Below are 12,984 nucleotides of genomic sequence, written 5' to 3'. Positions count from 1 at the left end.
TCACTTCACAGGCCTCATTATGTGTTGTTGATATTCAATAGTTGCCATGTATTTCATTTTACTTTATTAGTTTCATAACTCCTACCGGTGTATAAGTGGATCATTCAATGGGTCACATTTGCAGCCTCCATCCTTCTAAAAAGGTTACGGTTACCATTCATCTTTTAACCTCTACAACATGTTAAATGCTAAATTCAAAATTCGTTGGCCGTTAGCTACTCAGTGAGGCATGCTCACATGCACTAACATGCACTAAAAGCATGCCCGGCTGGCAACACAGTTAAAGAATTTGGGATTACAACACAAAGGGGCAGAGCGACTTCATTCTCTGCTCATGTAGACATTGCTCCACTATTATATCTTTACATAGATAATAGCTGTTTGCTGCTACATTAATGATCTCAACTTCCTATACAGGACTTTCAAGAAGTCATTCACACTTTCACATGACATGCTCAAGTCAGTCAATGGAGAAGGGCAGTTTTAGAAAAAAAAAAAAGGAACAAAAGAGAAACCAGTGAGAGGGAGGGAGTGATGATACAGAGATTGGGTTATAAATCTTGTTCTGATCAGGTTTCTCTGGTGCCCTCACACCTCAGTCTCTTTCTTGGGGTAATTAATCAATCCCAGACTGGAGGCATTGATCGGCCTCTTGCGGCCCTCAGTATGTTTACACTCCTCGATTGTATTTGCCACTAAGCCCCTCGCTGCCGCTCAATCTCATCGGCAGAAAATGTGACACTCCGCCTGCTGACGCCGTGAGCGAAACGGTGCATCGATTGACATCTCGATGAAAATCAATCTACTTATTTTTTTTTATTGCTCGGGGGATTTGATTTTGTTATAATCCTTTGTTGTAATCCTGTATTCCAGGTTGCAATACATAAAGTTGTATTGTGAGCAGTCAAAACACGAATGCAGGGGCGAGCTTACCCTCAGAGATGCCAGAAATCCACAATTTCTTATTTCATTTATATTTTTTCAATGTATTTTTAATATATCTTCACTCGTGGGGAAAGCATTAACAATAAATGTATTTTGAGACTTCACTCATTGCTTGTATTCATTTACAAATCAGAATTATGTGAATTATTTTAGGAATCCACACAAGAACACAGAGAACTCACCGTCCCACAATGTTAAAGAAGAATGAAAAGACTCAAGGACATGCACACAAACCAAAATATGGGTTTTAAAGCAAGGAGAGTCAATCTCAGGCACGTTTGCCACCATTGTGCCACATGTGTATATTTCAGAACAATGACAGCCTTCTTGTTCGGTTCGTTCATATATATAATTACAATGATTATGGGGGCAAAATATTTCTTTTATAATATATGCTGCAACGCACGTTGCCTCAATGGATCGAAAAAAATGACAGATCCGTTGGAGATTTAAATCATGGTGTCGTGATTTGACTTCGTGTGAACGTTAACGTTGATATGGCTCACTGATTAACAAGAAAATTAAAAATGGCACTTCACCTCAAAAAGGTTGCCAACCCATGTTTTAACGAAAGGCGAATGATGAAATCAAGCCAAACAATCGCCCTGATTTTCACTTGAGTGAAAAGCCCTGCTCTCCAGGATGAAACCTAAGTCCCACCCTGTATGATTTGTGATTGCTTCTCCATCTTAAATACAGCACAGGACCAGCTTTGAGTGGGTGGTGTGGTAATGCATTCTGTTACTGGCCCCCCGCTGAGCTGAACTGTTGAGCCCAGCCTATTCACTGGCTTTTCTTTGGAAAAAGGAAAATAAACACTCAAATTCTGAACGAGCAGGAGGTGTGAAAAGTACTAAGCGACATGCATCTTATCGCTCTGCCGGCACACATGCTGTTTTATCAGTTGATAAACACTTGGGTGTCACTGGTCACATAATATTTCTGTTTATATTCTTGGCTGGTAATAAGAGGTCCATTCAGTTTCCCTTCCCATTCACCACATACATTCCTTGACAAACCTGTCTCGGCTTTGATTGTCATAAACACAATTGAACCCTGCTTAGCCACGCAGGTCAGGCTACATAAATGCCATACATATTTCATGCCGCATCACGCTTATCTGACAAAGGGATTTTTTTGGCGAATTGAAATCCCGCCTCATATTTCATTAGACACTCTGAAAGTCTTCGGTCTGTGGTCAGATGGGCCGTATGTTTTATTCATGTCCTCTGAACATCTGCTTGTCCGGATGTCAAAAATCATCAGGCTCCCCCAGGACTCGTGCCTGACTGGCTGTAAATGAACTCCAAAGTCGAGACTCAAAGCAACCTGTCAGGACTCTCCCACCACCAGAGGAATCCTTCCATACGGCAGCCGAGGTGAGCTGAGTAACTAAGATCTGAAGAGTGATGGAAGTCAACTTTGCACCCATTTTTTAAAAAAGAAATTTTAAAAAAAGAGCACACCGATTAATTTGGTGCGATACTGTGAAAAGCGTTCTCATACAAGTCGTGTGCCTTCTTCCCACAGCTTTTGGTGGATTTTGACACTGATGTTCACTCCGGCTCCTTGTCGACAAGTCTCCCTGAGTCACTGGAGGCTTGTGCCAACTGGAGGGAAAGCGCCTGACCACTAACAAGTGCTCACTGACTCATACTGACACAGTATGTCCCACTGTGTTTGTGTGTGAGTGTGCGTGCGTGTCTTTATATACTATTCTATTAAACACTATTCTATTTCTCGCTTTACACCAAGCCCACAGAAAATGTGTGCCCTTTTAGAAATGATGCGGTGCCCTCACAAACTACTGTCTGTGAATTAAACAAAATGAAACCAGGAAATACTGAGAATAAAAACATATTTTTTCTTCTTTGTGGGGAATAGTAATAGTGATAGTATTTCCTATCTTAATTATTGGCATCCATTGTTGTAAGACAAGTTACAAACTTTTATAATTTTTTGCGATTTGACTTAAACTGCACTAAATCAGAATTCTAATTAACATCCACGATGCTAACATGCTCACAATGGCATGCTAACATGCTGATATTTAGAAAGTACAATGTTTACCATATTCACATCTACAGCATGTTAGCATACTATCTTGTTAGCATTTTGCTAATTAGCATAAACACAAATTACAGCTGAGGGGATTGTCGTCAGCATCACAGACATACTCACAATTTGACCCGATGATGGTGCTAAATAAAAATAAATGTATTATAATCCATCCTGAGGGCGACATGAATGTGTTTACCAACTGCTAATCCATCAAATAGTTAAAGAGATTTCACTCAAAACCACAAACTTCATAGTGTCTCAAGAGAAAAAGCCAGGTGATCACCAAAGATAGTAGGGGACAATTTCTGGGATCACCGATATCTGCATTAAATTTCATGGCAATTCATCCAATAGTTGATGAGATATTTCCGTCTAGACCAAAACCGTAGACTGACAGACCGACATTGCCGTTCACACTTCCACTAGTGTGTCCAAATAAAGATCTTTTTCTGGTAGCCTGGGATCAAATCAATAGCATCTTTACAGCTTTACAGTTCAACAGAGATGTTGTTCTCTCAAAATGTACAGAAGTGAAAGTGAATCAGAAAAGTCAAGTTTTTCAAAAAGCCTGAATTTGCAGGTGGTATTATTGTCGCAAAGACAACTGTATCTGTTTTTTTACACTTTTTTGTGACTCATTCAGAGCATCAGAGAAAAAACAAGACATTTTTCAAATATACTGTAATAAAGTATCCACCTCTCCTCTTACGCCGTGCACAGCACAAGCTGTCTCTCCCTCGCTGCAACCGATACGACCGAGCTTTATGCACAGGAATGGGCGATTGTCACACATGCAAATGCACGGATGGCATCATCTGATGACATCATCTGATGACATCATCTGATGACTTTTTCAATTATGGCTAGCAACTTCATTTGGAAGAGAGGTGGCAACACTGCACAGTATTATCCTGCATTTTGTTTTCCGTCGTTCCAAAATACTTGGACTGATACTCGTTGGTAGCTGCTGACAGTGGCAACAATGGTTGACACACTTCCTTTGTGCCATGAATCGAGCCTTCATTTTCCCGAGAGATCGTAAAGCGAGGCTAACATGGAACCAATCTATATGCTGATGGTGTCATTGTTATATAGCCATCACATTGTGCAATCAAGATTCACTTCATAATAATAAGTTATAGTAAAAGTCTTGTCTATTGCCACTTTAGTATAAAATTATAAATAACATCAGCTGTGTTATACTATCCTCCAAAAATGACAAATGCAAGAGGTGCATGGGAACGACACCACTTTGGCTCCGTCTTGTCATTCATCACATTCACTCATCTATTTCCAAACACATGCTACAATTCAAAGTGGCAATTTTACTTTATTCTCTATTTTACTAAAGAAAAAAAATATGTGATACCAGCAGTCACAAGAAAGTTTGGGCCACATGCCCTGGTCATGCATCTCGTCAAATCATTTTTGGACCTCAATGTTGGAAATGTTGTCATGAACAAAACAATTGATCAAAGCTTTTATAGCAACATTTTGGGTGTACCTTCAATGGGCTTCAAAGGCTGCCTGTCCTTTTATTGTTGTTTTTAATCGATGGATAACGGAGGCCATGATCATGATGTGTCTTCAAAAACTACAATTTACTTTAAATGTATCAATTAAAAACAATACGATAGAATGTGGTTTATCTTCTTAAGCAGACAACTTAACCTCTTTCTGTGCTTGGTTTTGTTTTAGTTCGTTACGTTGCCATGGTTTTTAAATTATTTTCTTATTTGTCCTTGACATGTATGGAACAAGCTGTATCTTACAGTACAACTTTCTCTCTTCCTCTTACATTTACATATTGCCTTTTAACAATTTCTTCTAATACAGCTCATTATTTGTTAATTTACAGCCCCTTTAACTCTTTCTTCATAAGAGTGTCAACGGTTCTTTCGGGCACTTTCTGGGAGCACGACTCAGTTGCAGTTGTGACTTTCACAGAATCTCATTCGGGCTGCAATCAAAGCCTCGCTCCTCCCAAACAAACAAGGCTATCTGTATTTTTCCTTGCTCTTCATCTATCTCTCCACCTGGCAGCGAGGTGCCATCGACACAGAGTGACAGCCTCTGCATTCATGAGCACATCATCATCTGCCCCCCTCAACAAGAATTAGCCCTTCATCACTCAAACCGTACAAAGGCTACTGTGCTGAAGTTTTATGTGGACAAGACATTTTGTTTTAAATCCTTGATTTGAAACATTTTAATAAATAACTGAACATTCAGTTGTAAATTTGACTAAATCTATGACATATTTAGGCTAAGATTACAACATTACAACTAACAATTTAGGTTTTTAACTTACTGGAGAATACCTATTGGTAATTAATTAAGTGTTCTCACCCTATTTGCCATCTAAAAGCCTCCGCATTCATTCATTTCACCTGTATAATTGTGTGAAGTCGTCCTTCACTGCCAGCTTCCTAGTTACTCCCTCCCTCCTTCCAGTGGCTCTATAGATTTTCTCGTAGTGATAAATTGGACACAGGGAGCCGCTGAGGTGTGACCAGGTGCCAACAGAGTATAGCTTTTTGTCTTTAATGGGCCTAATTATGCTCAAGACCTTTGTAGCTGTGTGGGCGAGTTCTAATAACATGTTGTGGGATGTAACATTATACGGGCATCAATAGAAAAAGTAAAACCCTGTTGAAAATAATTAAAGTAGCTCCCTGACTCCACAAACAAATACACAAAATAAATAAAGCAGTCACGTTTCAGAGCTTTAAAGTTGAAACAGTGTTTGAATACGTTTCCCTATCTGTCTTTTGATTGAAGAAATGGATGGGTGCTATCCCATCCATCACCTCCACCCCTCCCCTCACTCTCAACACACACAAGCGGGCACCGGTTCGTTTCGAGCCCATTCTCTCCTGTGACACCGCGGTGGGCAGCTGACTTTGTGCTACAGAACCATATAACGCAGGTTGTGTATTTTTTTGCTCTCGGGAAGTGTTTTGTTGTTGTTTTTCTAGCAGTGACAAAGTGGAGATGAATCAATTGGGCGGATACTGCAGCGCGTAAAAGTTGTGGATGGTTACTTTTGCGCATAAACATTTAAAGGACTATTTTATCTCCAAAAGTCGCGGTACAAAACAGGAGCAGGTGAATTTCTTCCCTCTGCAAAAATATCACCCACAAGCAGGCTGGAAGACCATACACTCCGGAGAACACAGCGGATCCGCAGAGCGCAGATGATCGCAACTGGTGTTTGTGGTGTCGCGCTGGTGCTGGTGTTGGTGGTCCTGATCCCGGTCGTGGTGAACTCCGCCGGGACCCCTGCCCGCTACGAGATGCTCGGGTCCTGTCAAATGGTGTGCGACTCCCACGGGACCGCGGCCACGGCCACGGCCAAGGCAACCAACCCGGTCAAAGACAACCGCCTGGCTCAGTCTCTTCCAACCTTCATCCAGGGTCCTCAAGGAGATCCGGGACGCGTCGGGAGGATGGGTCCGAGGGGTCCGGTGGGCGAGCTCGGGCCACCTGGACCTGCTGGTCCGCCCGGAGAGAGGGGGGCACCGGGTCCACCCGGAGTACCTGGAGCAAATGGGCCTAACGGTGCCATCAGCGCTGCCACTTATAACACGATCCCAAAGATCGCGTTTTACGCCGGACTGAAGAAGCAGCACGAGGGATATGAAGTGCTGAAATTCGACGACGTAGTCACGAATCTCGGCAACCACTATGACCCATCTTCAGGGAAATTCACCTGCTCAATACCGGGGATTTACTTCTTTGTTTACCATGTGCTGATGCGAGGCGGAGATGGAACCAGCATGTGGGCTGACCTCTGTAAGAACAACCAGGTAGGACGCTTCATGATATAACTGTGTAACAATTGTTTGATTTATTTTAGCTTTACTATTTAGTCGTGGTTTCATAATGACTAAAAAGTTGTTTACGATACACCGCGAAAAGCTATCATTTGATTGAACAAATGTGTACTTCCCGCATTTTGCGCACAAGTTTTACGCGCGGTTTTGCCTGGGAAGAATACATTTTCCTGACAGTTAAAACATTCAGTGACGCAGTCTGAGGGTTGTTTTAGGTTCGAGATGAAACTGTCGTCACTGACGGAGCTGTCCGCGGTTCTGATTTTGAAACTAAAGACCCGTTTCATCAGCAGAAATGTCCACTTTGTCTTCCAGGTGAGAGCCAGCGCCATCGCCCAGGACGCCGATCAGAACTACGACTACGCCAGCAACAGCGTTGTCCTGCACCTCGAGCCCGGGGACGAGATTTACATCAAGCTGGACGGAGGAAAGGCGCACGGGGGCAACAACAACAAGTACAGCACCTTCTCCGGCTTCATGCTGTACGCTGATTGAAACACGGAAGACCCGCTCCGCACATAGCTCGCTTCACTGCTCATGCTCACTTCAGTGTCAGTTGGATTACTGGAGGCAGAGCTCACCATTTCCATATTGCAAAAGAAAAAAAAAAAGAGTCCAGAAAGACGCGGAGGACGCAGAAGAAGAAAAAAAACAGTACTTTGCAAAAGCCAAGAGCTTACAGTGTCACTACAGAATAATGATAATGAATGTTAAAGTGTGAAATGTACCCTTGTCACATTGATTAGTGTCGCTATTGCACTCTGGACGAACTGTTTAGCTTTACAAATTAAGTTCGCTGATATGTCAAACATATGCTGCTGTGGTAACATACCGAGTGTGGACTGAAAGTTCAATTTATTGACCTTCCGCCCTTAATAATAGATGCAACAATTATACTCACATCCCAGCCACTCTGTTCACAGTGTAGTTAGTCCATATGTGCTTTATTTTTAAAAATATATTCGTTGCCTTTTGAGTGAAAATGTTCAAAGTTGTAGTGATGCATGATTATAAAACAAAGACATTTCAACTCTGTGCAGCATAACAAACACTTCTGTAAAGGGCCATTCAGATGTTCATATTGAAGCCCCGTCTCAACATTATCATTGTAACTCATACTTCTCGTCTTAATGTGACAGCTGGTTGGGGGGGCAACAGGGTGGTCTGGTGCTTGGTCACCATCACAAAACTGGACAGTCGCACTGACAGAAATGTTTCCTCGATTGCGCCTGCTTGATTGTGAAGCCCTCTCCAGTTCATGTGTAAAAAAAAAAAATATCATGGAAAATCAAATTCTCTGGCTCACTCTTTTTTTTTTTTTTTTAATCCTCTCAGGAGATTAATCAAAGTTCTATAGTTTTTCACGGAGCACAGTCACTTGCGGGCGACCACGCCATTGATCATGTTGATCATGTGAAGTCCCCCTTGTGAGGCCACCTGTTCCCAGATGAGAGGAGAACGTGTCCTTCATCCAGCCAGCCTCCCCTAGGCAGCCAGACACCCACTGAGGGGCAACAGGACAACTCATCCAACACGGCCGCGTTGTGTCGAGAGCAGAGCGGCATACTGATTACTAACGCGCTCGTTATTTTCGGCCCATAAAAACGTGGTTCGCAGACGCCAAACAAAGACACCTACAAAGACAAAGCAACAACATTGACATTGAAAAATTCAATTAGCGCCGCATTTGTGAGCGCCGCAAGAGAAGGGACAATATTGGTTTTAGATTGCAATTCGCATTTATGCAGGCAAGAAAAAGCTATTTATTTATGAGACATAAATGGGACCAAAACAAGAATGCTAATGAGAGGCACTGATCCTGAGATGCTCCTCCGTATTATTCGGTTACAAAGTGAATAATATAATCACAAAGAGGAAATCAAGTTTTAATTAACGAGGGCCTCTGTAAAAACTCTTTCAGCTGAATGAAACAGCCTATAATTATTTTCAAATGGAAAAACAAAGTTACCAAACATTTAGCTACGCTCGTAAATTTGAAGAACATTGACATTAAAGACACATTTATGCACAACAGCTCATTGGTGTGAGGTCCCAAAAGCACATTTATAAGTGAGTTTGGCTCAGATTATTGCAATGGACTCTTAAGTATTCATTTCATCACCTGAAGATAAAACAATCGCGACACCGAGACGCCTTCCTTGGCTCTCTCTTTCTGCTTCATTTGAAGGTCAGCCAGCGTTTCGGGTTGTCGATGAGGATTTTGTCCACCTGCTGCTGCGAGATGCCCCTCATCAGCATCTTCGGCACGATGCTCCTCAGGATGTGAGAGTAGCCGTGGCCGCCGTACTTGGTGAGGCGGTTCTTGGTGTGGATGTCGTGTGCGACCAATATCTTGTCGCCGTAGCCCTCCTTCACGAGGAACGCCAAGCTGAGCGTGAACAAAAAACGAGGGGCCTTAAACACAACACAGCTGCCAACTTTTGGTAGACAACATACTGTCATTGCCAGTCTGCCTTCACATGTTGTTAAACCATTTATTTTTTTGTATGTGCCGTCTAAGATGTGGGTCATTCATCACTCCTCCCTCCACTGCAGTGAAAAAAAAAAAAAAAACCCTGTAGGACATGCCCTCCTCTCCTCGTGGTTGTAAAACACAAAAGCAGCATTTTCCTCTAAATTATTTACACCTGATGTGGCTCGACAGACATTAATATGAAGGAATATATTATGGGACTTCATCATAGAAAATGTAAAATGCATCTGATGTCAAATTTGAAGGCTGAGGTCAAACATAATGTAATGTGAGGACACATCAACAAGGCACATCGAATCAGAAAAGAACGCTGACGCGACACGTTTTAACCCCTCGACCGGTGTTACTCACGTCTTCACTCTCTGGCTGTCGCTGGGCATGTCCAGCTCCAGGTTATACGGGTAGTTCAGCATCTCCGTTCCAAACAGATCGTACTCCAGGTAGCTCCCCAGCTTCGCAAACTCAAGCAGTTCACCGTCATCAAATATGGTCCTGCAGGAAGAGAAGAGAGAGGTCATTTAAAAAAAGGGAGGGTGGACAACACAGCAGGGACTAAAATAACAAATAACAAATGTTGGGCTCGAATGTAGAATCTTATCTAACACCACCTTTAGGTAAATGTTTTGAATTAAAACAGTAAAGAATAGAATGCGAATCAACATAAATCAAAAGGTTTGTCAGGCAAACGTCTCTGAGTTTTGGTTGGACATCATCAGTGATGAGTGGTATCCCTCGACAATGCAGGAAACACCAGCCTCATTTTAGCTTGGAGTGTGACCTGTGCCGACTTCAGAAGAATTCTTTCACATGAAATACATTATAACGCAACGACTGCGTAACATCACTCTGCTCCCAGTCAGCGTGAACATGACCTGCGTGAGGAAAAGCCTGTAACTGCCAGAGTACGAGGAAAAATCTGCCGGATCGTCTTGTGACACCAAACAGGAAGAGAGCTGTTGTTCTTCCAGTTTACACGGAGCTAGAGAGACATTCACGTGGGAGATGGTGAAATGAATCCTTTCTTACGCATTTTATTTTTTAGTAATGGGAAACATGAATGTCAGGGAGGGGATGTGGGACAGGAAGTAGTGAGGCTCACGGGAAAGGTCGCCCTAATTGTGATTGGAACTAATAAAAAGTCGATATCTAACAGCTCGATTACGCTGTTAAAAAAACCCCTTTATTCTCCTGAACTAACTGCTTTCAGGGACTTCTCACCTGTCCAGGTGGGACATGACAGTTTTGCTGATGTCACCACCGGCCTCCTGGAGAATCCGGACGACTTCAGCTGGAGCTGCGGGGTTCCTGCCGGGATGGATGATGACGGGGCAGCCGAGCCGGGTCTGAGCGTGGGCTGTGGCCCTCAGCACCTTCGTCTCACTCTCCGTGATGGGCCAGCCGGTGCCGATCTCGCCGATCACGCCGCAGCGGATGTCCGTGCCGTCGGCGCCGTGAAGCACCTCGCCGACGATGATGTCCGTGAGCTGCCGAGCAGGAAATGAGGACACTTTTAAGACTATTCCAACGACTCTTTTTCTGCCTTTTTAGTTCCGGCCTCAGCGGCACATGAACAGAGCACGTTAGGTTTGAGCGATAATATCTAAACATCCATGAAGAGTACATGCACATCCTCAGTGCGTCACTACAAAAGGGCCAGACGGAGCAGCCGGAAACCCGTTCAAAATCAATGAAAAGATGCAGAACAGAAACACAGAACATAGAATGAGAGATGTATCAAATTGTCAGCACAACACATTAAAGCAGGATGTTCTTCCTGTCCCATGACTGAGACAACCAGTACCGGTGCCATGCATGCCAGAGGCTCACCTTCTCCACGCTGGTTCTCTTGGTGGCCTCAGTGTGGGTGCTGTCCACATAGTAGCCCGCCCCCGCGATGATGTGGACCCCGGTGTTCTCGGCCAGCCGCTTGAGGGTGGGCAGGTCTCGGTCGATGCCCGTGGTGGTGTTCTCCACTATGGCGCCCCCGCCGGCCTTCCTGTAGGCCAGCAGCTCGTCCTGCACGGCGCCGGTCTCCTGCTGCAGCAGCAGGTTCTCGTGGCAGCTGTACGGGTTCTGTCTCAGCCAGTGCATGTGCTGCATCTGGAAGGGGTTCTCCGCAACCGCCTCGTCGCCCGGAGGAGGGGAGTGGTAGGAGCACTCAAAGGTCATGGTCAGGTGCTCGTGGGTCATGGTGCGGCCCAGCTGGTCCGGATCCACCAGACCCAGGACGGTCTGGACCTTCCCACTCAATTCTGACATGACTGGTGTTCAGGGCTTCCAACAACCTGAAAAGACACATCATTATTAATGTATAAATGGGACACATATAGGGTCTTGTAACGTTTTGGCAACATTGTTACAGATCAGACAGGAAAGAGCGTGTTTGCAAACTAACTCATTGACCAGGCTGACTTCACACTGCATGCAGGAGAGGAACCTTTGGACTGCAAAGCCTGACTGACTGCAAAGACCTGAGGTGTAACTCGTTCAAATCAACGTGCAGTAAACTTAACTTTCACCGACTCACATGCTAAAATGTCGCAAAACTGCTGACAGACAAATCTCTGACCTGGTTTCTGCTTGTTGCTGTCCACCTCAACCGCCAGACGAACTCAGCAACTCTTCCAATCCGTGCACAGATTAAGAGCAGCAAAGAAGCGCGAGAAGTGGGAAACATCGCGAGAGATCACGGGACCACAGTTCCGCTTGCAGGACGTCAGCGGAACGGAGCTGTGTCTCGAGACGAGTAATGCAAATATATCAGTTTAGTATGCAAAATAAAGGGGGGGGGGGGGGGGGGGGGGTACTTATACATGCTTTTAATCAATAGTCGTTTTGGCAGACAAAAACAAAAAGTGTGTGAAGATTACAATAGGGGCCTATGGCTTCAACTGTAGCCTTCATTCTTATTTAATGAGGTTAATTTAACATATGACAACAAATATAAACAATAGGTGAATCAGAATCAGAATCAGAATGAGAAACGTTTATTGCCATTGTATGTTGAACATACAAGGAATTTGACATGACATTTTGGCTACAAGTTTGTGAAAATTCTCAGCAAAGACTTTCTGACATTCCAACAGCAAATGCTTAAAATGTCATATGTTTAAAAGGGTTGTTACAAGAATCCATGAAGTCTGGACTTGTACATGTTGATACATTTTGGGTCTCTTTTGCTTTGCAACAGTTTTCAGAGGGTAAGAGGTCAACATTCATCATTAACGACTTATAATTGGTCTATACAACATTAATATATGATTCAATTACCATTTATAAAGCATAGGTTCCAACTAATACACCCGTTATTAAGGGTGAACTTACACAAAATTATTTTCAGACCAGTAGGCACAAATCAAGTCTTATTACACAAATTAAACTAGCCAAAAAGCAAATATGTAACTTTAACCAGCTGCTATTAAAAAAACATTGATATTATGAACATGGTGACGCATGATTTGAGAGACAGACTGTGACTCTCTCCTCACTCAGCAGATGGTCTCTGCAGCAGCATTTGTTCTGTTGCATGGAGCTGCCCTGTGAACACTCATCCACACACTGTGCTGTCCATTTGTTGGCAGGATGACGACTCTGTAGGTGAGACCAGCAGCCATGTTCAAGGCTGGTTACATTTTTTACTTCTTTGGT

The 12,984-nt window shown here is 43.5% G+C and overlaps 2 protein-coding genes across 2 annotated transcripts; one reads left to right on the top strand and one right to left on the bottom strand.

Annotated features, from left to right (window-relative positions):
• Positions 1-6,113: 6,113 nt before the first annotated feature.
• c1ql3b (complement component 1, q subcomponent-like 3b) lies at positions 6,114-7,337 on the top strand (the record flags this gene model as incomplete). Its single annotated transcript, XM_079173878.1, has 2 exons — positions 6,114-6,815; positions 7,158-7,337. Exons 1-2 carry the CDS (start codon positions 6,204-6,206, stop codon positions 7,335-7,337), a joined length of 792 nt encoding a protein of 263 aa, XP_079030004.1. The 5' UTR covers positions 6,114-6,203.
• A 454-nt stretch (positions 7,338-7,791) lies between these two features.
• pter (phosphotriesterase related) lies at positions 7,792-11,982 on the bottom strand. The gene is made up of 5 exons (XM_079173500.1): positions 11,906-11,982; positions 11,164-11,621; positions 10,555-10,820; positions 9,688-9,828; positions 7,792-9,231 (listed from the first exon to the last, which is right to left on the bottom strand). Exons 2-5 carry the CDS (start codon positions 11,593-11,595, stop codon positions 9,021-9,023), a joined length of 1,050 nt encoding a protein of 349 aa, XP_079029626.1. The 5' UTR covers positions 11,596-11,621; positions 11,906-11,982; the 3' UTR covers positions 7,792-9,020.
• Positions 11,983-12,984: the final 1,002 nt, after the last annotated feature.

This window comes from Pholis gunnellus, assembly GCF_910591455.1.
Source record: "Pholis gunnellus genome assembly, chromosome: 14".
NCBI classification, from domain to species: domain Eukaryota; kingdom Metazoa; phylum Chordata; class Actinopteri; order Perciformes; family Pholidae; genus Pholis; species Pholis gunnellus.
This window is presented reverse-complemented; position numbering and strand designations above follow the sequence as displayed.